The 27,607-nt window shown below is 41.3% G+C and overlaps 13 protein-coding genes across 13 annotated transcripts; 6 read left to right on the top strand and 7 right to left on the bottom strand.

Annotated features, from left to right (window-relative positions):
• Positions 1–373: 373 nt before the first annotated feature.
• On the bottom strand, positions 374–2,839 carry TOT_030000664 (Band 7-related protein; the record flags this gene model as incomplete). The annotated part of the gene is made up of 10 exons (XM_009693408.1): positions 374–573; positions 893–1,085; positions 1,119–1,220; positions 1,263–1,397; positions 1,527–1,580; positions 1,619–1,754; positions 1,850–2,023; positions 2,330–2,459; positions 2,497–2,580; positions 2,647–2,839. The coding sequence occupies 10 exons, from the start codon at positions 2,837–2,839 to the stop codon at positions 374–376; spliced, it is 1,401 nt and encodes a 466-aa protein (XP_009691703.1).
• Positions 2,840–3,075: 236 nt separating this feature from the next.
• On the bottom strand, positions 3,076–4,248 carry TOT_030000663 (conserved hypothetical protein; the record flags this gene model as incomplete). Its single annotated transcript, XM_009693407.1, has 1 exon — positions 3,076–4,248. One exon carries the CDS (start codon positions 4,246–4,248, stop codon positions 3,076–3,078), a length of 1,173 nt encoding a protein of 390 aa, XP_009691702.1.
• A 497-nt stretch (positions 4,249–4,745) lies between these two features.
• TOT_030000662 (conserved hypothetical protein) lies at positions 4,746–5,117 on the top strand (the record flags this gene model as incomplete). Its single annotated transcript, XM_009693406.1, has 1 exon — positions 4,746–5,117. One exon carries the CDS (start codon positions 4,746–4,748, stop codon positions 5,115–5,117), a length of 372 nt encoding a protein of 123 aa, XP_009691701.1.
• Positions 5,118–5,296: 179 nt separating this feature from the next.
• TOT_030000661 (conserved hypothetical protein) lies at positions 5,297–6,129 on the top strand (the record flags this gene model as incomplete). The annotated part of the gene is made up of 7 exons (XM_009693405.1): positions 5,297–5,409; positions 5,453–5,520; positions 5,646–5,677; positions 5,743–5,796; positions 5,829–5,868; positions 5,944–6,008; positions 6,055–6,129. The coding sequence occupies 7 exons, from the start codon at positions 5,297–5,299 to the stop codon at positions 6,127–6,129; spliced, it is 447 nt and encodes a 148-aa protein (XP_009691700.1).
• A 134-nt stretch (positions 6,130–6,263) lies between these two features.
• TOT_030000660 (plastid 50S ribosomal protein L21) lies at positions 6,264–6,980 on the top strand (the record flags this gene model as incomplete). The annotated part of the gene is made up of 1 exon (XM_009693404.1): positions 6,264–6,980. The coding sequence occupies one exon, from the start codon at positions 6,264–6,266 to the stop codon at positions 6,978–6,980; it is 717 nt and encodes a 238-aa protein (XP_009691699.1).
• A 124-nt stretch (positions 6,981–7,104) lies between these two features.
• TOT_030000659 (translation initiation factor) lies at positions 7,105–10,551 on the bottom strand (the record flags this gene model as incomplete). The annotated part of the gene is made up of 6 exons (XM_009693403.1): positions 7,105–7,232; positions 7,368–7,620; positions 7,672–7,734; positions 7,950–8,288; positions 8,332–9,417; positions 9,583–10,551. The coding sequence occupies 6 exons, from the start codon at positions 10,549–10,551 to the stop codon at positions 7,105–7,107; spliced, it is 2,838 nt and encodes a 945-aa protein (XP_009691698.1).
• A 267-nt stretch (positions 10,552–10,818) lies between these two features.
• On the top strand, positions 10,819–13,830 carry TOT_030000658 (ATP-dependent RNA helicase; the record flags this gene model as incomplete). The annotated part of the gene is made up of 3 exons (XM_009693402.1): positions 10,819–11,561; positions 11,624–11,672; positions 11,746–13,830. 3 exons carry the CDS (start codon positions 10,819–10,821, stop codon positions 13,828–13,830), a joined length of 2,877 nt encoding a protein of 958 aa, XP_009691697.1.
• Positions 13,831–14,316: 486 nt separating this feature from the next.
• Positions 14,317–16,620, bottom strand: TOT_030000657 (conserved hypothetical protein; the record flags this gene model as incomplete). Its single annotated transcript, XM_009693401.1, has 1 exon — positions 14,317–16,620. One exon carries the CDS (start codon positions 16,618–16,620, stop codon positions 14,317–14,319), a length of 2,304 nt encoding a protein of 767 aa, XP_009691696.1.
• A 258-nt stretch (positions 16,621–16,878) lies between these two features.
• TOT_030000656 (conserved hypothetical protein) lies at positions 16,879–18,781 on the bottom strand (the record flags this gene model as incomplete). The annotated part of the gene is made up of 2 exons (XM_009693400.1): positions 16,879–18,711; positions 18,749–18,781. The coding sequence occupies 2 exons, from the start codon at positions 18,779–18,781 to the stop codon at positions 16,879–16,881; spliced, it is 1,866 nt and encodes a 621-aa protein (XP_009691695.1).
• Positions 18,782–18,867: 86 nt separating this feature from the next.
• TOT_030000655 (hypothetical protein) lies at positions 18,868–19,013 on the top strand (the record flags this gene model as incomplete). The annotated part of the gene is made up of 2 exons (XM_009693399.1): positions 18,868–18,951; positions 18,981–19,013. The coding sequence occupies 2 exons, from the start codon at positions 18,868–18,870 to the stop codon at positions 19,011–19,013; spliced, it is 117 nt and encodes a 38-aa protein (XP_009691694.1).
• Positions 19,014–19,151: 138 nt separating this feature from the next.
• TOT_030000654 (uncharacterized protein) lies at positions 19,152–21,263 on the bottom strand (the record flags this gene model as incomplete). The annotated part of the gene is made up of 1 exon (XM_009693398.1): positions 19,152–21,263. The coding sequence occupies one exon, from the start codon at positions 21,261–21,263 to the stop codon at positions 19,152–19,154; it is 2,112 nt and encodes a 703-aa protein (XP_009691693.1).
• An 852-nt stretch (positions 21,264–22,115) lies between these two features.
• On the top strand, positions 22,116–24,391 carry TOT_030000653 (DNA-directed RNA polymerase D subunit; the record flags this gene model as incomplete). The annotated part of the gene is made up of 6 exons (XM_009693397.1): positions 22,116–22,172; positions 22,235–22,487; positions 22,520–22,614; positions 22,651–22,698; positions 22,799–23,739; positions 24,001–24,391. 6 exons carry the CDS (start codon positions 22,116–22,118, stop codon positions 24,389–24,391), a joined length of 1,785 nt encoding a protein of 594 aa, XP_009691692.1.
• Positions 24,392–24,460: 69 nt separating this feature from the next.
• TOT_030000652 (phospholipase) lies at positions 24,461–27,417 on the bottom strand (the record flags this gene model as incomplete). The annotated part of the gene is made up of 3 exons (XM_009693396.1): positions 24,461–24,598; positions 24,869–25,021; positions 25,141–27,417. The coding sequence occupies 3 exons, from the start codon at positions 27,415–27,417 to the stop codon at positions 24,461–24,463; spliced, it is 2,568 nt and encodes an 855-aa protein (XP_009691691.1).
• Between the last annotated feature and the right edge of the window lie 190 nt (positions 27,418–27,607).

Raw genomic sequence — 27,607 nt, 5'->3', positions numbered from 1 at the left:
TTCTACATTTATATTACAGAGGAGCTGTGTCACAGCTTCGTACCAAATTTAATTTTGATATTAATCTCCGTTGGGCAGTCCCTCCAATCGACTTTCGACTATTATTTTGTTCTTGTGTTTATGTTTTAAAGTATAAATTTATATATTACATTATTTATTTTTTATTTTATTTACTTCTTTATTTCCTTTTCTTTCTTGTTTCATGTTACTTTACCTACTACTTTTCCTTCCGGCATCAACTCTTCTATGTTTGTCACTGAACTTGCCTTTGTTTGCACATCTTCCTTAACTAAACACGTTTGAAATGCTGATTTTTAAAGCTTTGTATATATTTTATTTTACTTTACAACTATTATCTCTCCCTTATTTTCTACTATTTATTTCTATCTGCCTGATTACTTCCTTTTAACTCACATTGTTTATTTAGTCTACTGAATATTGTTGTTGCCTGTGTTATTAGATCGTTTGTTCCGTTGGCGCTCGACAGAATGATTGTGTTATTTGTTTTCGCCAGGTTCGAAAAGGCTGCTATGTACTTCTCCGCTAGTCTCAGTGTCACTGCCTCCACGACTCCTATACTTTAATTAGTTTTTTATTACGCTTTTATGGCTGTGTTAATATTTTGCCCTTAGTTTTAATTCAACTTGCCAATTAGTAAACAGTGTGTTACTTAGTAAACAGTGTGTTACTTAGTAAACAGTGTGTTACTTAGTAAACAGTGTGTTACTTAGTAAACAGTGTGTTACTTAGTAAACAGTGTGTTACTTAGTAACCGTTCTGTCATCTAGTAACCAGTGTGTTATTTAGAACACTGTATCAATGACACAACTGCCAATGGTGGCATAACACTGCTAGTGTCATTACTTCCATCTACCACTGCCTCCTTACTTACCTGCTTTCTTGAGTGTATTTGTTAGCACTTCCAGTGTGTACGCTGCTGCTTCTGCTCTTTGCCTTTCTGCCTTCGCCTCTCCTTCTGCCTTGAGTATTTCTATTTGTCTCTTTGCTATTGCTATGTTGATTTCACTTTCCTTGTCTCCTTCGCTTCTTAATATTTCTGCTCTTTTCATTCTTTCTGCTTCCGCCTATTTTTTCTTTGTTTTCGCTCAACGGCTTACCTGTTTTTCCATCGCCGATATTATATTTTTCGGCAGCGTTATGTCCCTAATTTCATAGCGTAGGCAACTAATCCCCCAAGACTTCGATGCCACATTTATATTCTAAAAAGTTGTTATTTACTCTATTTCTGCAGTTCAGCTTACGTTTACAATTAAGTTGTTTAGGTTGTCCCTTTCCAGGAAGGTCGAGTCTAGTGAAAGTTTTCCTAACTCAGATCTCATTGTGGTCTGTGCCAGTTGTGTGACTGCAAAAATTGGATCTTCCACTCCGTATGATGCCTGCAATCGTTTTAATTATCCCTTTCGTAGCTTATTCACTCTACGCATGTTACACATTAACTATTTTTGCCGTGCTATTTGTATTGCAATGTTAACTATTCTAATTATCTTATTGATTTCCTGCGATACATCGTATGGGTTGATGCACTTTACGTATAAAACTCCGTCGATTTGAATCATCACCTACGCATCATTTAAATCGTGCGTAGTTGCTTTCTTACGTTATCTTTTGTGATTGCAGTCTGATTCGGGATCACTATTGTGTTTTCCTTGAGCGAGTGTATGTACGATATCTTGTCGATTGTCGGCAACAGCAGGTGTATTCCTGCGCCTATTGTCTTCCTATACTTCCCAAACCTGAATATAACTCAATTGAAGCTACTTAACAGCCTATTTCTGAATCCATATCCTTTTTATAAACTCTTCCATTAGCATATCTACAGTGTACTCACCTCTCTATTACGTAGACTGATTGCTGAGGCACTATTACTATTCCTAGGTGATTCTTCGCAGTCGATCTGTAGTTAAACGTGCTGAAATTTCTGCGGACGTCCTGTTTGCCTTCAATCTTGGAGAAGTGCGGATAGAATCCCGCACTTGTTCTTCCCATGGAGGACTTACTGCTTCTAATTAAATTCGAAAACATATTTACTATTATATACAAATTATAAAATTTCCTGGTATGTGGAAACCGACAAATTGCTCCAAAAATATTAAACCATAAACTAATTTAAATCCGCTTAACCCTATGGCGTTCCGCCCCTGTTCAGAGACTTATCATTCTTCATTTGTTTACAATTTTCATCATCCGCCAGGTAAAACGATGCCCACTTGTAAATAGACCTAAAACATTATATTTATGTCGATTTAGTCCACGGACTCCTTGATTTTCCCGTAGTCGAATTCTACAGTGATATGTGCATTCATTTTACTCTTTACCTTTACTTTGTGACTCCAGTACGCTCGCTATGTGCTCCAGTATTGTGTTTGAGTTGATTTCCAGGTTATAATCTTCGTATTCCTTCGACCGATTTGATTGTAGGCTTGCCATGTTTGCGATATCTAGCGGCACATATTTCCATCTAATAACAGGACTTACGAATTATGATTTTTGCGATATCTTTCCCCAAATACTTCGATATTGTTTCCACGGTCTCTGTTCCTTTGCGTGTGTGTTTTCGCACTTACCCTTGCTCGAGTGCTCGTACCCCTCATTTTTGTCCTTAAAATCGCCTACACTTCATTTTACCCTCTTCCATCTTACTTTTGCTTTCCAGAAACCGCAACATGTTATCAAACACTTCTGGGTTATCTATTTTTGGCCTTATTTGTTCCCTGATGTCGTAGGGCCTGCTCGAATCCGTCGCGTTGAACCAGGATATGCTTACACATCTCTTATACAATATGCAAATATAAAACACTCCTATTAGGCATTTATTCATAGACGCTTGTTTTTAAGAAATATATTCTGGAAGGATGTTGGGAGGCACGCCTACTAACTTTATATAATTACTCATTTGACTTAAAATATTTAAATTATTTTTAAAAATTATTATAATGTGTGTTTTATAGGTCTCTTTTTTTCTAATCTTCTGGTCATTTTAACTTTCCTTTCTCCATTTTGATACACATTTTGTATCCCTGCTCACTTCCTTCTATTTTACACTTTATATAATTCTTAAATTGCAATCTTGCTTGACCTTATTGCTTCCACTCTTGCTCTGTTAATTTCTTGTCTTTTCTCTTCGTATTCTGCTCTTTCTCTCATCTTCAGTTCCTTTTCTTTTTGGAATCTGTCGGAGGCTTCTCTCTTCAGTTTTTCTGCTTGTTCTTCTTTCTTCAGCTTCGCTGCTGCTACTCTTGCTCTTTCTGCTTCTACTATTCTTGATCTTGCTAGTGCGCTTGCTGATCTTTTTTCTTCCAGTTCCTTTTTAAGTTGGTCCTTGTTGTCTTTTGCTCTGGATTTATTTTTATCCATTTGTGTTTGTGCCAGTGCTGCTGCCTTTCCTCTTGTTGTTATTTTAGGGCTTAGCAGGTCTTCTCCTTTAAGTTTACTGTTGATTGTTATTGCGTACTTCGGCACTGATGCTTTCGGCTCCCACTTCAGCTTTCTGGTGATTGGCTTCTTTTCCTTTGTTGGTGACTCTACTACTGGAATTGTCAGCTCTTCTGTTTCCAGGCTCTCGCTTTTCGTTGTGAGATTGTCCACATCCACTTCTCCTGCTTCCACTAAGTCTGAGTCGACCTCATCTTCTTCGTCTTCCACTAACTCCGAATGGACTTCAACATCCGCTTCTTCACCTTGCACTGACTCCGAAGCAACCTCATCATCGACTTCAGGCTCAACTATCTCGGAATCATCGACAGCTTCCACTGAATCTGAATCAACCTCGATACCATCTACTTCTTCAACTTCTGACTCGAGTAATACTTCATCTGATTCGTCAGTTTTTTCGTCAGCAAATTCATCGGTTTGTTCTGGAGTCTCGTCAGCTGATTCTTCAAACACACCTTCTTCAGACTCCAACGCTGGCTCCTCTACGATCTCCAATACTGTCTCATCTGTTTCGTAAATAGTTTTTTGGTCTAATTCGTTGTTAAGAGGTGACGTATCTGAACTGTAGCCTTTGTAGCTTGGCAAATCATAATTTGAGATTGATTCTGATTGCGAGCCCTTATCGGACCTATCAAATTCCAATGGGTCCATTGTATCAGCTTTTCTTATCAATATGGTTTTGAGATCTGCCTTCTTGCTGGTTTTTACTTTTGTTTCTCGTTTAAACAAATTTTTAAACCAGTTGTAAATTCTTGAAAAAAAATCTATAATGGATTGTAACGTAGTATTAATCATGAAAACGAATATTATTAATTTTATCCCCGTTCAGTAAAAAATAAATAAAATGTAAAAATTGTATAGTCGAGACGGCAAAGACGTAAAATTAAATATTAGATCAACTTTCTTGTATCATATATATTAAACATTAAATACATATAAAAAATATATATAGAATCCAAGTAAATCGATTACATAAATACACTTTAGTGTGTATAATTCCGTGGTTATCAGGTAAATTAATTAAGACAAATATGTGAGTGAATTAAAACTTTTTCAGTTTTTTGTATATAAGATTGTTATTGTCTCTTGTATGTTAAGCTTAAAAACAATATTCTATAAACATGATAAGTAATATGACACCTACCACATAACTTAAAAAGGATTATGTAATTATCAATGAATTTATATTTTATGTAAAACAAGCTCACAACTATTTAACCGAATTTATATTAAAATGACATATCATTTTATTTTCATAAATAACAAATTAACCTGGTGTAAAATGATAAAATATGAAAGATAAAAAAAATGATAACGAAAACAACTTTATTTTGCGGGTATATAATGTACCTCCATATTTTACTGTCTCGAAATTACAGGAAGTAATAGAAGAAAACTGTTCCCCCGTTCACATAAATAAAATCATTCAACCTAGCGAGTGGGACGACGTTGTTGATACTTGTTGGATAATACTGTGTAAAGATCGCAAAACGCACTCAGCTCTGTTGGATTTGAAGGATATTTGGTTCAAGCCTGATAAAACTGATAAATACGGAGTTGCAATAACCTTTGTGGCCGGTGAGAACCTAGACCTTACCTTTATTCCATCTAAGGCCGATGAGCAGTTATTGCTGAATGAGCATTTGAATAGTTCAGATATTTAATTAAGATTTAATTGGATTTTAATCTCTTTTTCAAATTCATTAATTTAATATTCCATTTGGACATGAGACTTTATATGGTGTACACTATAGTTATTCCATTACACAGTTCTTTTTTATTTAAAATGAATATTAGATTTCTATTATATTTATTTATCGCACACGCGGGTTTTGGATCTGGGATGGCTAGAAGGAACAATAGTTTGATGAGCGACCTCGTGCGTTTAGTCCTGACGCGATCCAGGTTTAATAAGTCTAATATTGAGAGCTCGAGAGTCACACAGTCGCCCATGGTGTACGTTCATTATATTTCATGAGTTACATGGAAATGTGTACAGGAAAATGCACTTGAATAAGACTAAGCTGCCGCTGTTCTTTTACCATACACATAAACAGCCTCAGGAAGGTAACGCGCCTATTCATGACCACAAATATGTTTAAATTAACGTTAGTATTCTAATAATAACAACACTGTAGAGATGCGACTTCAGCGTTCGTTGAATTTGGTTGAAAGTAAGTAATGATGTGTAGGTGCCTCTGAAATCGACTACACGAATGACAAGGTGATTCAGCTAGATAGATGTTAAATAATAGTTTGACAATCGATGTTGTAACATTTGTGTTGTAGAATAAGGATGTTTCTAAGGTGGATTCGATGATTGATGATATGGAAATCTTTGAAGTGAGTTATAATCGATACACATTGGTTCACAGGTGATGCCTCTGAAAATCTTAAACGCCCACAACTACACAGGTTGGTTACAATTATAATATGATCAAAATTTACTCTAATAATTGCCGAGGATTGCCGTTCATCTGATTTGTTCAGAAGAGGAGCTTAAAAAGATGCCTAATAACAGCGAAGCTAGAGAAGTTTATGAATATTTGTTTGTGGTTCGTTTCTGGAATCCCCAATGGCTGACTTTTAATTATTTTGTAGGAATCTCCGGATTCCCAACATGGTGTCGCTGGCACTGTGGAATCAGATCAAAACCCAGCTAATGTTCTGCAATAATCGACCATATGGACTCGAATCACTTTAATTCGATTGTGTATGCTTATGTTTTACCGATTTCGGGGTTTGGGCCGTGCTTCCCAAATTTTACTTTTAATTTTTTATTCCCTGCTTATTTCTAAAATGATGTTGCCATGTTTCTTTTAATTTATTCTATCTCATGTATTATAGGCTCTGCAAATGGCTTTTCCGCAGTTTCACACACTCCTTCCATCTCGAGCGCCACGCCCACAGTTGACGTGAACAAGTATAAAAATGTGTCGCCCGCCATTGATAGGCTCTCTAAGCTCGACGACGGCCGCGACAGATCCGGCTGCTACGCCATCGCACTCATTTCCGGCAATCCCAGGTGGATTGAGAAGGGCAGGTACTACGACGTCTACCGCATCCATCAGCAGGTCGGCAAGAAGATTTTCCTGAACCGCATCGAGTTCTTCCACTCGCAGGCCGGCTGGTTCGTCAACGGCGAGCCTTACCTGCACAACGTCAGGGCCGTTGCCACCGTGTTGAAGCATTTCAGGAGCCCCAAGATGCGGACCGTCAAGTTCAGGTCGAAGAAGCATTACAAGCGCACCATTGGGAAGCGCCAGGAGATGACGCGCATCCTCATCGACGGCTTTGAGGTGTTCAGGTCCGACGTCAGCTTCCTCACTCACGACCCTGTCAACTTCCCCCTCCTGAAGATGCAGTTCGTCAGGTTTCCCAGCCTCGAGCTCAGGAGGATGAAGCACAACACTGTTCGCGGCATGACCAGGGAGGAGCGGGGCATCATCGGCGACTCTCCTCTGGATCACTTCGATCCCGTTTACAACAAGCTCGTCATTAGGGAGCAGATTAACAACTCAATATAGGCTGCGTTCACAAGTTCACATCTATCTACCGGTACATATTTGTGCACATGGGTACTAGTCCCTAGCCGTACGTTAATACAGTTCCTAAGTATAAATAACACATTACATGGCTCTGAGTTTAAAATCACGTCTTCAGCAGGTGATTCGTCACAGTGTCAAACAGTGGCATTAGCGGCTGCTTAACGTACGCTACGATCTCGTCGTTGAGTTGAACCTCAACGTTCTCCTTAAATATTAAACAGTTGTTATTATCTGGGCGTATCAATTAATTGTGCCATTATAATACAATAATAGTTAATGTTATCTACGTGGTTCTATGATATATAATTAGTGCTGTGTCATTTAAGTAGTTAGATGGCCTAAGCTATAAACTGAAGCTATTCCTACCTCCCTTGCTCAACAGCTTAACGTTCATCTTGTTTGACTGGAACGAGAGTATGTTCAAGTCGCTGTACACTTGCTTGTTGTTCCTTACTACGCTGTACAGGTGGTTCAGCTTACTCTGGCCCTCCTTCACTGACGTTCCCACTGCTTGCTTTTTTCCTACGCCCTTGAGTGTAATAGTTCCCAGCTGAGTCACTATCAGGTTCGACTCCACCTTCTTTCTATACAAGTCTCCAAAGTAAAATTGGTATATCACCTAAAGAGTTAGTAAGTTGCTCATAGATTGTATGCAGGCGTTACTACTTACTTGCAGGTCGTTGAATATGTTGTATATGATGTCGTGTGTTCTGACAATGTTGCTCAAGTTGATCTACAGTGGTATTACTACTATCAGGTGTGGCAACTAATTTTTAGTATCCGTTATCACATAAAACTGTGTAACTAAATTGTTTACTATCCGTTATTACATTATACGGTGTAACTATATTGTTTAATAACCGGTTTTATATGAATAACTAAATGTCATAATGGGCTTTTTTATATGAATATACGAATAAGTTGGCAAAAACTGTCTAAGCTGCTAACGTGGTTTTGTACGTTGAAGCCTATGTTGATCACGTTCCCTATCTGCTGTAGTTGCAGGTCGTTCGTGTTAAAGTTTCCCAGGTTCTTGCTTATCACCTTAAACGGCGTCCAGGCTCTCAAGTGCTCCTCGTATTTGGCTCTGAGCTCCTTTTCGTCCATGCTCTCGCTCTCGCTCTTCCCCGTCACTTCTGGAGGCAGGTAGTTCCTCTGTACCAGGTTCAGCATGTTAACAGTCTTCTTTGCCTTCTCGTTGAACTCGTGTATGTAGTTTTCTATCGCTTCCAGGCTCCCCTGGTCTGCGCACCTCAGGTTAATTCCAATGAAGGGTATCGTCTGGTCCTGAAAAAAAAGGATTTTTGAAATAAAAATTTAACACTCATACCTGGCTGCTGTCCTCGTTTCCTGTCGTTCCCTGGTTTGCCACGTGCTTGTTGATCAGGTACTGGTACTTTTGCAGCTGCTTCAGTGAGCTGTTTCCCACCACCACGTTTCCTGCCAGGCTGCACACGTTCATGCTTACGCTCAGCTGTATTATGTTTTCGTGATCATCAGACTCATTTTCCCTTGACTCCCCTCGTGATTTACCTGTAACTCTTTCTCCACTGCTCATCACGTGCTTGTTGTCGGAGTCTGGGTGGTATATCTTCTTTACCTTAATGATCGTGTCCTTTATTAGTACGTAGTCGTTCGGCTTCAGTGTTCCTTGGTTTACTATTATGTTGATGCACTTTCCTCTCGTCTGGTCCTGTATCGTTTCATATATGTACCCCTTAAATATTGCATTTTTATCCATTTTGTACTCCATTTTCTTCTGTACTTTCTCTATTTCTGACAACAATGCTTCTATATTATGCCCACTCTTTGCGCTAATTTGTACTATTGTGGCCTTGCTGAAGTGGCTCCTTACGTCTTCTTCTATCTTTGCTATTGCTTCTTCTGGCGCCAGGTCCACTTTGTTTATTGCCACCACCACCTTCAGCCCGTTTCTCTTGATCAGGTCTATGCACTCCAGAGTCTGCGGCATGATTCCGTCGTCTGCTGCCACCACCAGTATCACCAGGTCCGTGCAACTCACTCCTCTTTTCCTCATCGTCATGAACGCTGCGTGCCCTGGCGTGTCTATGAACGTGATCCTTCCCTCGTTCGACCTTATTTGAAATGTCGACAGCTTCTGCGTTATGTACCCCTTTTCGTTCTTCGCCACTTCTGTCTTGTGTATGTAGTCCAGCAGCGACGTCTTCCCGTGATCCACGTGGCCCATCACTGTCACTACTATTGGTCTCTTCACCCAGTTACTCTTCAGCAGCTCCACGCAGTACTTCCCGTTCTTCTCCACGATCTCGTACTTTTCATCTACTCCTGGCACACTCTTGTTCTTCAGCGTCGATATTTCGTCCAGTATGAACTGCCCTTCTTCCACTGTAAGCTTATTCACGTTCAGGTCCAGCATATTACATATTTCCGTGATCTAAAATTATTATTATTGTTGTTATTGTTGGTATTGTTGTTATTGTTGTTATTGTTATTGTTATAGTTGTTATTATTGTTATTGGTATTGTTATTGTTATCAATAGTGGTATTAGCAGTAATAGCACTAATATTATTATTATTATCTCTTAAAATAACTACTTACCTCTCCCTCTTCATATTTAGTCAGCCTTGATAGTGACTCTGATGACAGTATCGATACATAAATTTTCTCATTCTTTTCGTTGACGTTCTTCTTTCCGTACTCAATTGTCGATTCTGGGCCTTCCCCTTCGCACTCATCCATATACTTTACCTCTTTCTCTCCTACTCCCCTTGAGAATATGGTCTCAGAGGCATTTGTGGTTTGTATTGAATGTAGTAGTGACTCCACTTCTTCTTCCAGATTCCTATCTTGGCTGAACCTCCTTTTTAATTTCCACTTGCTGGTCCTCCAGTTATAAGAATACAGCGACCTCAGCTCTTCGTCGTTCAACACTCTGCATATGTTTTCCAATAATTCTTCGTATTCGATGTTCTTATTTTCCCTGTAAATGTGGCGCAGCATTAATGATATGTGTGAAGTGCTTATTGCGTCCTTCATGGACTCGTAAAATTCCTTCACTTTTAACTCAAGCTCGCTGCACAAATCATGATTCTGTGACTTCAATAAACTCAGAACCCTCGAGTAATTTTTCAGAAACTTCCTGTCACACCCTTCATACCTAAGTAGATCAACTTCCAGTTCATTGTCCAGGGTTTTAGGTGCATCAGAAATGTCTTCGGCCTCTTCGTCTACAAACGAATTTATTGGAATTTCACCCTGCTTCAGTTGCGATACAATGTTGTGTGTATTATTGTTTAAAAATTTGGACGATTTAACATTAAACAAATCCTTCACACCGAAGGTGTCAATGACCGGTTTATCTATTATATGTAGGAGTGTTTGTTTAATTTTTAGTGAATTTATATCATTTTTGAGTTTAATCAACGCATTAGAATCTGTGTGATTTGGATTATAGTTTCGGTTTACTGGTTTCTCTAATAATGATTTCAGGGAATGACGTTGTTTATAACTCCCGTTTTTTAAAACATTTTTAAGTAAATCGCCAACCAAATTGCCTCCATTACTCATTATTACATATTTTACATTTTAAATTTGGGAAAATAGCTTTCATTATTTAAAACGTGCCTGCTATTTCAGCACTACTTGAAGTCACTTAATTTAATCGAATTTAGTTTTTTTTTACAAAAATTTATTTTTTATATGTAAATTTTATATTTTTCACATATTACCATTTAATTTCATGATATGGAATCTGGATATTGTGTATGATTTGCACATTAGTTTTATCGCACAATAGTAATTTTAAAATGTAATATAGACTTAAATAATATAGTTATGGATGAAGATTTGAAAATAAGTAGTAAAAAGAAGGTCAAGAAGGGTGAAGGAGTTGGCGCTTTTGGCGTTTTGGGCCTTAATAAAGCCATTTGCTTGACGTTGCAGAGAAAATTTAAGTACAACCAGCCTTCTTCAATTCAAAGGAAGACGATTCCTCATGTTCTGAACAAATCAGATGTAGTTTGTATCGCAAGAACCGGCTCGGGGAAGACCATAGCCTACTTAGCGCCCATTGTCCAGCTGTTGGAAGTCCACTCGAAAATTGTAGGAACCCGGTGCTTGATCCTGCTTCCGACAAGAGAGCTGGCTCTGCAAGTTGAGAGTGTGCTGAAAAAGTTCATAAACTTCTCGAACCAGGCAGATCGGCTGAGGCACGCGACGCTGATCGGAGGCAAATCGCTGGAAACGCAATTCGGGTCCCTCAGCTTCAACCCTGACATAGTTATCGCAACGCCCGGAAGGCTGGCTCAGCACCTGGTGGAGAAGAGTTTCAGCCTGTCGCTTATAAACCACTTAGTGATCGACGAGGCGGACAAGTTGTTTGAGATGGGATTCCTGCCGGACCTATACAAGGTATTTTCGCAGCTCCCGAAAATGAGACAAGTCATACTGGTGAGCGCAACGCTGCCGACACAGGTGTCGGAGTTCATAGCGTTCGGGTTAAATGATCCCAAAATAACGAAAATTGAGCAGGACTTACAAATCAACGAGCAGTTGGAACTGACGTTTGTGTACTCGAGGTGTGTATTAGTACATTAGTTTAGGTAGTAGTTGTGTGTGCACCTTTCTAATAAATCTGTAGGAGTGAAGAGAAGATTGCCACGTTGATTAGGGTCCTGAACACACATAAGGTAGGATGATTGCGAATTTGGTGTTTAATTAGTTTATATGTTGATTAGTTAACGGATTAACAATTGCTATTAGGGGCTTAAGTGTATACTGTTTGTGGCCACGAGGCACCACGTTGAGTTTTTCAGAAGCCTACTGGGTGGAATGAATTACAGTATATCCTGCATATACGGCTCAATGGAGATGAACGCGAGGATGATAGAAATGAGTAGGTTCAGAGGAGGGAAGACGAAGATACTGGTGGTCACGGACCTGGCGTCAAGAGGCCTGGACATACCGTTCGTGGACCTGGTGATCAACTACGACTTCCCGTACTCGACGAAGCTGTTTGTGCACAGAGTAGGGAGGACTGCAAGGGCAGGGCGTCAGGGCAAATCAGTGTCAATATTGATAAACAAGGACATGTCGTACCTGTTGCAAATACTGCAAAAATTTAACAGGCATCTCGTGCTGAAGAGTAATAAATCTAGAGAGTTGAATGGCGGTATTATTAGTAATAGTAGCAGTAGCAATAGTAGCAGTAACACTAACATTAGCAGTAACGATAGCAGTAACACTAGCAGTAACGATAGTGGTAACACAAATAGTACCTCCAATATCACTAGCAGTACTAACACCAATAACACTATCAGTACTGGCCATACTGGTACAGCAGGTGATGCCGGTCCAGAGTCTACGAAAATGGATAGTTACGACGTGATTAAGGTAGATAATGACAAAATAGTGGTTGAAAGTTACACTGGGAACCTGGATAACAACTACTGCTTACTGGGATCGTGCGACTCTCTGAACTATTTGGTGGAGCACGTGAATACTAAGATAAGTGAAGACGTGGAGTTGGCGGCACTGTACAAGAGTATGAATAACTCGTATAACCTGTACTATAAGACGAGGCCAAACCCAAGTCACCAGTACATACAGCTGTCAAACCAGTTTTTTAAAACGTACACGAATCAGCAGCTGTTTCAGCTGTATCACAGAGACTACTCGCAGAGCAAGGACGCGTCCAGTTCAAGTGATGCTGCTGGTGTTTCTGCAAAGCTTGACGGAGCCGCTTCTGTAAAATTTGGTGCCGACTATGAATCCGTAAAACTTGATATCGCAGACGATGCTGTAAAATTGGATGCCGACGACGATACTGCAATACACGACACACGTGGTGTTTCTGTAAAATTGGATGCCGGTGACGAATCCGTAAAACATGATTCCGAGGATGATTCACCTAAGCACTACGAAGATGAAAACAATAGAGAGACAAGCAAGCCTGAGGTGACTGAGAAGGACTACTTGAAGTACCTGGAGAGCTACAGGCCGGACTCTAAAATCACGAGGTTGAACATAAACCAGGACTCGATAAACTACATGAAGCAGTTCAAGATGTCGAACTTCAACGTGAGCAGTCTGAAGGACTTCAGCGTCTTCAAGGTCAGCAGCAAGGAGGACTCGCTGGTTAAGGCAGGAGACAGGGACGCACTCGTGGGCGAGGAAAACGAAGGCGACATGAGTAACCTGGTCCTGGACATCACGCCTGACAACGAGGACCTGATGAAAAAGAAACGCTACTTGACGAAGCAGGTCTGGAACCGTAACACGAAGAAGTATCAGCAGGTGACGGTGGACGTCTTCAACAACAACAAGGTGGTGTCGAAGGCATCGGCGGCATCCGCAGGCGGAAGCGGCAAGGGAGCTAAGGGCCTCTCTAAAAGCGGTAAGGGCAGTGGCAAGGGCGGCTCGTCAGGGAAGAGCGGGGAGATGGAGAACAAGAGCCTCTTTAAGAAGTGGATGAAGAAGTCGTCGCGCAGAATTCAGCACGTGGGCGAGTTGGAGAACGTCAGCACTGCCGCCGGCGACGCCCCCAAGGGCCCCAAGGTCAAGTCCGGCCTCGACGACGTCGACCTCGGCGAGCTCAAGGCCATGTTCCCCAAGCACAGCGGCGTCATCGACGCCTTCGAGGCCAACGAGAAGCTGACGCACAAGCAGGTCAGGATCCTCAACAAGCTCACGAACCCGAACCACGACTCGTCGAGGCCCGCGAAGAAGAAGACGCTCAAGAAGAAGGCGAAGAGGCTCAGCAAGTCCGAGTACATGAAGAAGCGCATGGCGAAGATCGCCAAGCGTGGCGCTCCCAACCGATCTAAGATAATAGTGCGCAAGCGCTAATTTAATAACCTTTTGTATTATGCCACTATATACTTTTAAATGCTACGGTATGTTATGCTATGCTACAGCATCTTATATTATGTTACTGTAACTTATGCTATATCTAATACTAAGCTACGGTATCTCATGCTATGCTAAGATATCTAATACTATGCCACAGTATCGTATATTATGAATTGTTATTATATAAACCATGTTTTACTGTGTTCTATTACAACATGTTTTACCTTGGTAAGCCATGTTATTCTGAGCTGTGGTACGCCATGTTCTGCTATATTACCATGCTACAATGTTATACGGCTCACGATGTTATACTAATGTTTAATGAAGTGTTATTTGCGTCCATTTGTCGAAAAAAACATTAACGGTTAGTTTTTTAAATAATGCTATGTTGCTGCGATCTACTGGTCGTTTAACTCTGGCATGTGGAGTCCACGTTGTTGCCCTGGCGCCAACGTAAAGAGTCGTCACTTGGTCAGTGGCTGTTTACAACTCTTCTTCGTCAGCTGCTGGAGATCCTGGTCCGCGCTCGTCTTCCGAGTCGTCAGATATGTCGATCGTTACTGATTTCCGCGGAGCTTGGTTCTTTATTGATGACCGTTTAATTTTAACGGGACGTTTGGGAGGTTCAAACTCGTCGTCCGTATCAAACATGAAGTCCGTAGTAAATGCTGAAACGGCGTTGCGAGGGTACTTTTGTGATTGATTATGGGCGCTGTGGTGGCTGTTATGGGTGTCGTTATTATTGTGACTATCATTGGCGGTGTTATGGTGGCTGTCAGCTGTGTCTGTTGAACCATGACCAAAAGGACACTTCGCCCTCTGATGTGAGTCGCCAGCACGGGAGTCGCTGATGTAAAAGTCGTCGTACTCCGATGGCTTTTCGGAAGCTTCCGCCTTTGCTTCTGCGGCTGCAGAGTCCCCTTCAGCATCCGCCGACCCTGGCGCTGGTGGATCCGATGGCGACCCGGAATCGGAGTCAGCCGCTTCCGGCGCCACCTCCAATTCCGAGTCCGGGTCCAGCGAGTACTCGTCCACCACCTTCACTTGGGTCTCCTGCTTTTTGAAGAGGCCCGCCTTCTTCGGCACCATCGGCGCGTCCTTCAGGCTCTCGTACTCCTCCTTGTCTATAAAATGCCACCTGCCCCTGTGCTGCTTTATGAACAGGTGCGGCTCCGTCGCCGAGTCCACCACCAGGTGCGCCACCAGGTTATTCTCCGACTTGTAGACGTAGATCATGAGGACGCCGTTGCCCGCCTCCTTCTGCTCCCACAGCAAAGAGGCTCCGTCGACCACTGCGTTCATCACTGTGCCCTCCTTCGGCCTCAGCCTTATGAAGTCCGGGTCCGTGTGCAGCAGGTCCTGCGTGAGCCTGTTTTCGAATGGGTTGTTGATCTCGTACGTGAAGGGCACCTTTCCTCCGTAGTCCAGGTACATCGTCGAGGGCACGTGCGTCGGCGTCACTGGCGGCGACTCGTACATCCTCTTCATCGTCAGCTGCGAGGCCACCTCCACCAGCGTGTTCATTTCGTAGTAGTAGGGAAACTGCTCCAGGCAGGACCACACCGTCGCCTTCTTCTTGTGGAAGAAGTGCTTGAAGCTGAAGGGTGCGAGTTTGCACTTCTTCGTTTCCTCGTCGCACGCTCCCTCCTTCATTCGAATCGTCGTCAGCGCCACCGTCGCCACGTCGTGCTCAGGCACGAAGGCCAGCTTTGCGTTGTAGAACCACTGGTCGTCCTCCTCTCTGTCCAGTATTTGCCACTCTCCGTCTCTGACCCAGTTGAGTCGCGCTCCTCGCAGCGTCAGGAACTCGTAGTTGGATATTTCGTAGGTCGTGTAGTGCCTCACTGTCATTTCCGGGTTACTTCCCTTCGTGAAGCTCACGTTGAACTCCACTTCTCCGAAGCCCATTTCCACGTCGCACAGGTCCGAGGCTGAGATTGTCACTGGGTCCTCGTACTCGTTGTCCTCGTCGTACTCCTTCAGCACCGACCCCATGTACTCCGCGTCCGAGGCCTCCTCCTCCTTCGTCCTTCCGTGTCCTTCATTTCTCTCGCTGCCGTGCGTGTACAGTGAGCGCAGGTCCACTCTCCTCGTTCCTATGTCGAGGACCCATCTTCCTGCCGACACTTTGTAGAACTGCGAGACCTCCGAGCAGTAGTTCGAGAACTGTATTCTCAGCTGCTCCGTGCCGTCCTTCGTCTTCGCCAGGTCCAGCGACTTAAATGTGTAGTTCGGGTCGCTCTCCCAGACCACCAGCTTATTTTCGTACACTTTGTCCATTTCGTACTCTTCTTCCAGCACGTATGAGTCGTAGCCGTCCTCTTCTGCCGACTTCACCTTCTTGAATCCCACGTGCTCCTCTTCGTTAAGCTGGAACGACACGTAGTTATTCTTCAGGTTTGACAGCTCCGACTTGTACGTTGCTTGATCTATCAGGTTCCAGGCTTCCTCCGACTTTCTATAGTACAGGTTGTTTAGCCTGAGGTCCTTTTTGACGTCGCAGTACATCAGCTGCAGGAGCTCCGCGTCCTTTTCTTTGCAGGCCAGGACTATGTTCACCAGTCTCGTGTGTGCCCTCAGGGGGAAGATTTGAAAGTTTTTGTCGAAGACGTTGGAGTAACTTCCGTCGTCGTTACATGTGTATTTATAGAAGTGAGCGTTGCCGATTTTCGTGGGCCCCGAGAACAATTCTCTGGATTTAGGGTCAGAGATGTCTATAACTCCTGTGCTTAACGCCACACACCCGAGGTTTATATAGATTCCTAGAATTACTGCGATCAGACTCATTTGGTCACATGATGGAAATAGAAATTTGGGAAACGTATGTGTAAATTTCGATCTTTAGCCTTCCGTTATATGGGGAGGCCGTTGCTATGGTCTTTAAAATAACATAAAATGGCCATTAAAATGCACAAATACATATGTAAAACATTGAATGGTTATTTCTCAGGTATTTTTCGCCTGGAGTGTTATAATCCATCCATATTTTGAAATTATTTCACTTACACATGACTTTATACACCATACTCGTACTGGTGTATAACCTTAGAATTTTGCTGCACCAACAAGCTCGTAAGTGTGATACTCATCGTCCTCCTCCTCATGGTTTACTGTTAGTTCTTCCTCTTCGTCACCCTCGACTACAACGTAGGTGTTGTCAGAGTATAAAAATCTGTTCCCGATGAACTCTTTGGCCTTCATGTTTATGAGGCTTATGTGCTCCTCCTCCTCAACCTCGTGCCAATACCCCTTCCTGTTGTGATAATACTTATCTGTGTCAATTTTGGCATCGATTGTCAAGTGGAGAAACGCCTCGTCCTCGATAGAAAAGTAAAACATTTGCCTACACCCCAGTCCGTTTTCTGTCTGGTTCCAGACTACCTGATCATTGTCAATAATCCTGTAGACCACGTATGGGTTTTTGACTTCGTACTTCAGAAAGCTTGATGAAAAATAATGTTGTCTGACGTTGAAGATGTTAAAGGGATAATCCTTTAAATCGTAGCAAACGGGAATGAAATCTACAAATAATTTTTCAATGACATCGTTAACGAGGTTTCTGAAGGAGTCTCGGCGAACCCTTTTCTTAATTTTGACTTCTTTGGGCGGCAAATAGACCGACTCGAAAAAGTTGGCAAAAGACCCGTCGAAAGTGAGATTCGGGTTTTTGGCCATGTACATCCTCACAAGGTTCTGCATAAAAAGAATGAAGTAGGTTCTGCCGCATTCCTCCCATTTGGTTCCAGTCATTATGAAGTGAGTGTAGTCGAAATAGCTGTGGTTGTACCTATGTTTAGCCTTTAGGCCCTCCACCGTTTTCATCGGGAAGGGCGTTAGTACCAAGATTTCTAGTTCTACGAGTATGTGTCGTTTGTCATGGCTTTCGTACATGGTGACTTTGTGTAAAATTTCGTTCTCGCCCCTTTTCCAGAGTATAACATTGCCGTCGGTGACGTGAGAAACTCTGGTTTTGTAGGTGCTGTAGACTTTGGAATTCATTCCGCAAATAACGTATTCGGCTAGGTCTGTGTTCCTTGGAATTAGAGATTCAGAAGTTTTTTTCAAAGATATAAGAAGAACTGAAGACTTGTAACGTTTAATGATGTCTTGGACCTCGTCGCTTTCTTGGTCACCCGTTTCGACCATAACGTGTGTTGGACTGTTTTTGAGTGCAACTTGCTCAAACTGCTCTTTACGTTTTGGTTTAATTCTAGAGGTAACTACAGGATAGTTATAGGTGTTAATATGATGCCAGCCAAAGTCGTCTTTTAAGTAGCAGTATCTGAGCTGTAGGCTCTTATCACAACAGAAAATCTCACAATAGTCAGCCTCTTCATCTTCGTTAAACTTTACCTTTACACTCGTCACAGTGTACATCATTTCATTCTTCCAGATCACGGTGGATTTATCAACAACCTTGTTCACTCGGATGCTTTGTTTAATCCTGTGGATTCTGTGATCGTCTCCGTTTGTTGTTACAAACCAGTCACCATACTGAGCATTCACATCGAAGGATCGGGCATCTTCACTTAAAACTGATGACATATAATGATACACACTCTCATCAATTTTTGTGAAACCTTCCTCTCCATAGTAAAAGTACACGTTCTCTAAATCATCTGTCTCTTTATTTTGAAACAGGATATTAACGAGCTCGACCTTTTCAGGCGTAAATGAAACAATTAGATTCACTACTTGATGATGCAGTTCAGATGACCATACGGTTTTGGATGAATCAAGTATAATTAATCCGTCTTCCTTATCAATTTTTATTTTGCAGGTTGTGCAATTGCCAGTGGTATTTAGCTCGTAGCAAAGTTTTTTGTAATCATGATCATTTAAATCAACAACATGAATAATAGAAAATGACCCAAGAATCTGGGCAAATATTATAACTAACAAAAATCTAATATACATTGCAGCTAAGGACTCTAAATGATTTCGACATCGAGTTAATTTGAACTCGGTTAAGACGAAGGCTATTTGTAGATCTTTAAGATACCCATGGGGGATCAAAATATTAGTTTTTGAGAAATGTACTCATTCAATTTTGATGAAAAATTGTACAATAACGTATCTGATCCGAATCTATTGGATGGACCGGAAATTATTCTTATAGTTGCCTTTATTATTTATCATAATTTCAGCCTCCGCTGACATCAAAGGTTAGGATTCCATAAAAATATTTAAATATGGTAAATATGGAAATATTTTAAAGATTTTATCATATAGGACATATAATTATCTATTCATAGACGTTATATCGTATTTGATCGATCTAATACAAATAAATAGTATGTGCACAAATTTTTATTATATTACACAGTATAAAAATCATTTGGGTCAGCTGGACCACTTGCTGGTTTTCTAATAGCTTCATATTCCTTTTTATCAATGATGTGCCAATTACTATCAATTTTCTTGTAATAAATGTTGGAATCAACTGGATCATCCAACATCAAGTGTAGGAGAGGGTAATTTCCGCTTAAATCTATATAAAAAGTGGTACAACCTAGTCCGTCTCGTTCTTGGTACCAAATCAGTCTTTTGTCATCAAATAATCTAGTTAAAGCATATCCCGTTTCTGGAGTATATATAGCAAATCTTTCGTTTAAATTCACTTCCACTAGTAAGTGTTCATGATTTTCGTCTCGAATATTATATTCAAAGGGAATGATTTGAACCTTTGGTTTACTAGGATTAAATTTATCAAACCAACCTGTTTTTAGAGTTGTAAAAGTTAAATCAGTGACGTGTTCCTCAAGTGATTTTTTCTCGTTAAGAATGACATCCCTCATTGTGACTCTGTTTTTCAATTTGTCAAATTGTTCGTAGAATTGATTTTCTGGAGAATTGTACCATTGATCTCTTTTAACAAAGTAAGAGTTCTTGTTCACTTCTTTGTTGGCGTCCTTTGATTTTGGGTCAATCTCCGAGTACAAAACAGTTAAAAAGATATGGCTATCACCCTTGTAAGCAAATTTAGCATGCTTTAACTTTTTTGGGAACTGTGGTTCGGAGGACCATATTATTTCTGAACCATCTAGAACAGACTTAACGACTTTGTTTTCTTTGGGGTGATAAAAGAATGTATCCAGCCCATCCATCAGATAACTGCATTTAACATAGCCATTTGAATCTGGAGGATCCAATTCGAGTTTCACATCTTTCAATCTATTCTTATCCTTAGGGATATTTTGAGTTTCAGGTTCAGGTTCCTCAGGAGGAAGAACATAATCAATAGAAACACCCGAGTCCATTGTTTGCTTTGATGTTTTTTCCATTAAAAATTGTATTTTATTATTGTACTTCTCTTCAGAAATCGTATTCCAACTATTTTCTTTTATAAAAAATTCGTTTATTTCAACTAATTTTGTTATGAAATAGCATTGTGTTTTCTCTTTCATATACCTAATGTTTAAGAGTAGAGGACTTTCTTTGAGGCGTGTAAATCTAGCGTGAATAAACTTTTTGCATTGTTCCGACGGGTACCATATTACTGTATTTCCTTCTTTTATACATTTAATTTCAGCTCCAGGAATTGGCTCGTAATAAGTATTATCTAACCCAAGTAATATATTGTGTCGAACTTTACAATTTTTGGAACCGGCGTTATCAGATTCAAAGTAAAGTCTAATGTCTTTTAAAGGTTCTTTATCGATTACATGAACGACTTTAGGTCTTTGTGTTTGAATGTGAATTAAAGTTTTGGGCTTACGTTCCTGTTTTTCAATAAATCTATTCACTGCCTCAGCCTCGGTTTTACTTATTGGAAACTCATGCTCAATAATTTTATGTTCATTCTTTAAGTAATAATATAGTTTTAGTCTAAGTAAATATTCCTCTTCTTCGACTTCTTTAATGCCAATTTCTACTGAATAAACTTTGAAATATGAATTGTTTTCCCAGATGGTTTTATCTCCTATTACAATTTTCTGTAGAAAATAATAATCATTAATATTACACAATTTCTTTTCTGTTAGTCCTTCATAACAACGGAACCAATCACCTAACAAAAAGCTGAGATTCAAAGTTTTGTATGTTTGTGATAGTTTGACATAGTTAAAGTAAAATAAATCACGTTGTATTTCAACGAATTCGCCATTTACTTTATGATAATACAAATCATCAAGTATATTATCATTTGACAAATCAGCATAAGTAATGTGAATTAACTTTATATCTTCATCTTTGGTAATGATAATCAACCTAACAATTTTATTGGATCGAGGTAATTTAAGAGAATGATCATCGCTAAATTTAATAGATGTTATTGAATTATTCGGTCTATATGTGTAAATTACTACTTCTCCAACTTCTTCTTTGCTATGGTACGTACTCAAATAACTACCATTGGACAAATTGAAAGTCAGAGCATTATAGTTTGGCAAATTTAAATAAATAAAAAACAAAAATATATGAAACTTCATTCAAAAAAACGCAAAGATAAAATAAAAAGGTGGATTATGGAAAGGCTTAAAATTAACCAGTTTAGTCTAAACTTGACTTATGACAATTCCTTACACCTTTGTAAACAACAATCAATTTTAAATTAAGATTCTATAATAATTTAAGAAACCAAATTGTAATAAAAACCTCTTTTGAATCAAAAACAAAAAATTTAGTAACTTTTAAACTTGAAGGTTATTTTATATGATAAAATAATGTTTTCTTTGTTAATTTTATCAAGAAATTTACAAAAATTTCTATGGAATCCTAAAAAATTACCTAAATTTTGGTTTTATAATGATGTTGCACAAAATCCTTCAAAAATTACACAGTGTGTATATTTTTTATTATTGAATATTAATTTAATTGATGTGTAAAGATGTGTAAGCAATTTAAAAAGATGTCGACCGATTTATATAAATGTTATATGGGGAGGAAAATGTGTAAATTAAATAAATAATAAATATCAATTTTTGCATTATATTTTTTAAAGATAGAATCCATAGAAATTTAATTTATCCATATAATATTCCTGGTATTTAAATTGAAGTTATGTGTGATTCTTACAAGAGCTTAACTTTATATATTATATAGATTTAACTAATCTTCCTTGATTGATATTAAATATATTTCAATTATTTATATTTATTTTTAAAATATCAATTTTAGTTAATTTTCTTCTAATGATATTGTTACACTACAAATATTATCTGAGTGTGTAGATATATCTCATTATAAATTTAATTCTTTTGTAACAAATTTATAAAATTGATTCTTATATTGTATATTTTAGTTTATTGCTTTCTTTGTAATTGTATATTTTTAAGTTGAGAATGTTTGTTGAATTATTTCATCACGCAAACACACTAAACCTTAATCAACTTATTTTAGTGATGAGTACATGTTTTTAAATTTTTGTACACTATTTTTAACTATTATTTATTTTTACAAGCATATTCTCCTTATTTTTGACTCTTACTTTGGATTCCATCGTTTTCCCTTTGCTGATTGTGTGTCTATTGGTTGTTCGAAAAGGAACAATTTAAATAGTGATATTTTGTATTTTATTGGCCCTACGGTTAACAAATTAAGTAAATCTGGAGGATTGTATGCAATTAACGGTATAAACGGGAATAAATCCAATAAAAAAGTAAGGTTCCCATTCGACCAGGATGTTCCTCTATCTGATGTGCCAATTCCTCCATGTAACTTTATTATTATTGCAACGTGCTTTTAGGGGCAATTGAGTTTGTTAACAAGCGGAAGGAGGAGCCTTATGTTCCCCGTCACCTGACGCAGAAGGAAATCGAATCTGGAATAGAGGAATACAACGTACGCTCAACTGTGTTTTGTTTAAAATTGTATTAGGTTGAGGCAAGGAGGCAGTCCGAAACAAAGCACATAAAGGAGTCACCAGTATCTTATACACACTATAGACATTTGTATTCAGAGTATTTAGTAACTTAAGACATATGTAAGCCGTGAATAAATTCTTTTAGCTTATGTTTTTTTTCAGTGCATTAAATTGAAAAGCTACGGCTTCAAGTTTAAACAAATTCAGCCCATTCGGCATCACAATGGGAAGGCGTTCACGTTCTTCTACGTACACTCACTGCACACGGACGTCATCCCGGTTTTTCTCAACAGCCTGAGGAGGGTGGCGAGGAGGTACCTGGGCGCCGGGAGGATAACTGCCCTGCGGATCCCGGGAATGCACAACGAGTTCTTCTCAGTCATGGGCCTCCGGGAGGACTTCTTCGACCTCGCGAAGAACCTGAGGGGCGTCATCCTCAGGAACGTGCCAGAATCGGCCACCTTCAACAATCCAATCATCGCAACGCTGAGGGTCAAGGGGCCCATTATCGCAGTGGCAGGCCACCTGAAATTCAAGGACAAATCAAGCAAACCCGGCGAAGCCAACAGTGAAGCTGACGGGACAGACAAAAATGACAAACCTGACGAGAAAAGTGACGTCAGCATTCAGCACCAAATCCAGGAGGAGGTCATAATGAACAGGCCCTATTCTGAGAAGATTGAGGTGGTAAACAAAAACCACTACTTGTGTTCCGTGTCCAACGGCTCCTACCTCACCATGGACGTCAAGATTGAGCATATCGCAAACTACGTGATCCCTGAGTACGGCCCCGAGTCTCTGAACCGGGACATAACTGAGGACGGGTTCATCCACTTCTGCTCCAGCTGCAACCCCGTGGAGGTGTTTGCGTTCAGCGGGGAGAGGCGCGGCCTCGATGAGAACAGCACCAGCGAGATTGTCACTCTGGAAGTGCACACTGACGGCTCAACCACTCCCAGGGTCGGCCTTCTCAGGAGTGCCACGTTCCTCCTCAACTGGTTTGAGAGGACTCTCTTCGCTCTCAGGACCAGACTCTCCAGGGACCTCTATGCAGCCAGACGCGAAAACAGGGACAACACCTCCATGTTGATGCAGAACTACGAGTAGTAAGTTTCTCTCCTCACATATTAGACTCACTGCTCATTGCAACTATTTAGTCAGTTATACCTTATTATCACTGCAATTACTTAACTACTACTAATACTACTGTTAATACTACTGTTACTACTACCACTATTGCTACTACTATTAGTACTACCACTACCAATAATAGCAATACTACTACTACTACTACTGTTACTACTACCACTATTGCTACTACTATTAGTACTACCACTACCAATAATACTAATAATATTTTTTAGCACTCGCAACGTCCCCTGGAACCCCTACTTATCCCCTGAAGATCGTGTCACCAACAGGGTAAAGTGGTTTTACAGAAAGGATGTCTTACGACAGTATCCCATCGACCCTGAGTCCAAGTTGGCCAAGCAGGAGCAGCTCAAGGAGTGGGAGCGCGTTTTAGAGGACCAGATCATCTACGAGCAGAACATTCCTCCCGTGCTGAGCGACGAGGAGCCCGATCCTGAGGAGAACCTTCTCCTCAAAAGGAAACGCGAGCAGAGGGAAAAGGACGAGAATCCTCCCAGCTGGGTTTTCAAGGATCCTGTTGGTCCCGGCAACGTCAGTCAGCAGACTGTGCTCGGTTCCGACAATGACCCGCCTCTTTTCGACCCTGAGAGCCTATCTCACTAAACTATTTCCATTGCATACTGTTCTACTTATGACTAACGCGTATTTTTATCAATCTCTCAATATTAGTGTTTACAGTGACCCTGATAGCCAATCCTTTAACACTGGCGTTACTACTGTAACGTATGGAGATAGTGGCAGCCCGTGTACAGTGCCCTTCAACTCAACAAGTTTTGAATTTTTAATCAGTTTATTCATTTTTCTCGCACCCTAAATTATTTGTTATTGTTATTATTTGTTTTTGTCGTTGGTGCTGTTATTACTATTGTTACTGTTATTTGTATTAGTGCTATTATTTGTTATTGTTATTATTTGTATTAGTGCTGTTATTACTGTTGCTAATGCTATTAGTGTAACTAATGATATAACTGTTAATAGAGTATCATTGTTAATCGAAGATGGGTTTTAATACGTTGTGGTTTCATTTCCACAGTCTTAACTAATATTAGAGATTGTGAATAAATATCTAGTTAGGCTCACCTCTATGTTGACCAGTTCATCTTTGACCGAGTTCAACATGAGCATTGGCAAGTCATCTGGGAAGTACGACAGGTTCTTCGTAAGATCGAAGGTCGCCTTGGCTATCATGAGCAACGTCTTGTTGCAGGACTTTTTGGTCGCATACATTGGATCCTAAAAATAAGGTCACATCCCACACTTTTGGCTGATTGGATTCTAAATACACCTCACAGCAAGGAATAGTCTAACTGATAGGCAACTATATCACAACAGGCACTATTTAACTTTCTTACCCTCAGTCTGCAGAGCGAGTCGAATGTCATTGTGAAGTCGAACAGCTTTTCTATAGGGTTCGGCGACTTCGGGGCGAAGAAGCTCAGAATAGAGATGAATATTGCCGCCAGCCTCTGCACCACTGGATTCGATATTGCTGCCAGCTGATACATTCCCGACAGGCACACCAGTCCGTCGATCAGCTTCTTGGACGACTTCGTCCTCCTGTAGTACTCGTTGATGGTCCTGATGCAAATGTTCGATCCCATTGAGTAGCCCACCAGGTACAGCTTCTCGTCCACCCACTCTGGCTCAGTCATGCTCGCGGCGGCCACGTACTCCGCCAGGTTTCCTTTAGTCACGTGTGCTGGCGAATTTGGCCTCGTTTCCATTTTATCTTCTGAGGCTTTCGGACTCGTCTGCGTGTGCTCGCCTGAGCCGTGCGTCGCACTCGCGTCCCCTTGGGCTTCCTCCGGCGCCTGGCTTCTGCTGCTCATGCTGCCCAGGCTGCCCATGTGCTCTATTGAGCTCTCTCCGCTCCTTCGCGTGCACTCCGACGGCGCCTTCGGCCTGTACGACTTGTCCTTCCACGTGAAGTCTTCGTACGTCTGCGTCGTGTCGCTGAACTTTCCTCGCTTCACGATGTTGATGAACTGCAGCAGGTCCTCCACGTAGTCCAGGAACGAGTTCGTGTAGAACCTCGTCGTCGTCACGCCCTCCGAGTGCCCGTGCGAGGGCAGGTCCAGTCCGTAGACTGAGTATCCCATGTTGTTCAGCGCCTCCACGAAGCTCCTCTTGTACTCGAACCTTGAGCCCGTGTCGAACATGTCGAGGCCGTCGAGCCTTCTGTGCTCGAAGCAGTCCTTGCGCTCCTCCAGCGCCCTGGTCACCATCTTCAGGCTGTCCATCGTGTCGTAGTTTGCGTTCGCGAAATCCTCGAGCTCCGCCAGCGGGCTGTAGTGCTCGTAGTCGAGGCAGAACTTGCGCGAGTAGGATATGTAATCCGAGCAGAAGTGTCCGAACGCTCCGTGCACCAGCACCATGCTTCCCTTGCTGTTTTCCACTGGCGCGTGGAACGTGTGTATGTTCAGGCCGTCCTTGTTTCTGAAGTGGCTCATGTACATCTTCCTCCCCCCGCTGGCGTCCACGCCCAGGTGCTTGTGCGTGTTAATCGGGTCGTCGGTCTGCGAGTACATCCTTGCGTACTTCGCGCTGTCCACTCGCGACCACACTCCCGAGAGCTTCGCGAAGTGCAGCACTGACGTCTTCTCTCCCTGGCGCACGTACAGGTTCAGCAGCGTGTGCTTGTGCTCGTAAGTTCCTCTGTTCGTGTACGTCAGCTTGCTTGCGTTCGTTGCGAAGCTTCTTTCGTCCTTCCATATCACCTGCTCTCCGTCCACCACCTTGCGCACCTTGTAGCCCGTCAGCGGCGTTATCACTTGCGTCGAGGCCGTGTCCACGTCCAGAACCTCTACTGTGAAGTTTTTGCCTGCGTTCGACAGGTCCAGCGTCAGCTCGTTCATGAACGTCTCCGGGTTGCATCCCAGCGCCTTCGCCGCCTCCACGAACTCCTCCTTCGTCACTCTCGGCCACGTTATCCCGTCCTTCTTGAAAAACACCTCCTGACTCGCCAGCTCCAGCTCGTTTACCAGCAGGTACACGTACACTGGCTTCTTCTTTCTGTGTAGGACCACTGCATTTGTACATATTTCCGACTTATAGTTTTTCTCCCAGATGTCCACTATTCCGTCCACCACTCTGTCCACCCATATTCCCGGCTTCGGCGTTATTACCCAGACCGGCGCCTCCATGCTCTTGTTGATGTAGAAGAATGTCGGATTCATCTTTCCGTTTATGTTAAGCTTCGGCGTTGCTCTCACGTAGAACAGGTCCACCTGCTTACTGAAGCTTAGTGCGAACTTTTCCGCGTCCGTCGACGTCCACTTGAAGTAGTCTCTGTAGAAATACTCGAATGTTGGCGCGTTTCCTTTGTTTACTATGAGCTCCACGAACATTATGTTCCCCTTTTTCGCGTACGTTCTTACACAGTTACACTCGTCCATTCCATGGCCCTTTTGCCAAAAGATTGTGTCCTTCAGTACTACCTTATCAACTATCGCTCCTGGTGCCGGTGTAAATGTTACCAGTAGGAAATCGAAGATTAGTCTTTTCCTAACTTCGAAATCCGACGACTTCGTCTCCGCCACATTCAGACTCACAACTCTGTTCTCTCCCGGCCCAGCAGTTATTTCCTCCTCTCCTCTTTGCCTCCTTTTTCTTTTAAATAGTGGCGCCATTTCTATTATTTTCTGTTCCTGGTTGTTACTATTTTTGCCTTACTTGCATTGTACCTATGGGTACACCAATTTAAATACGTTCCAAACAAATTTCTGATATAGAGTATGACTAATTCATCATATTATCTATTATGTATTTTATTTTATGTAGAAGGTTATCCTTTTATTTTGTAGTTTTTTTGCTTTAGTG

The sequence above is a fragment of the Theileria orientalis genome, chromosome 3 (assembly GCF_000740895.1).
Source record: "Theileria orientalis strain Shintoku DNA, chromosome 3, complete genome".
NCBI classification, from domain to species: Eukaryota; Apicomplexa; class Aconoidasida; order Piroplasmida; family Theileriidae; genus Theileria; species Theileria orientalis.
This window is presented reverse-complemented; position numbering and strand designations above follow the sequence as displayed.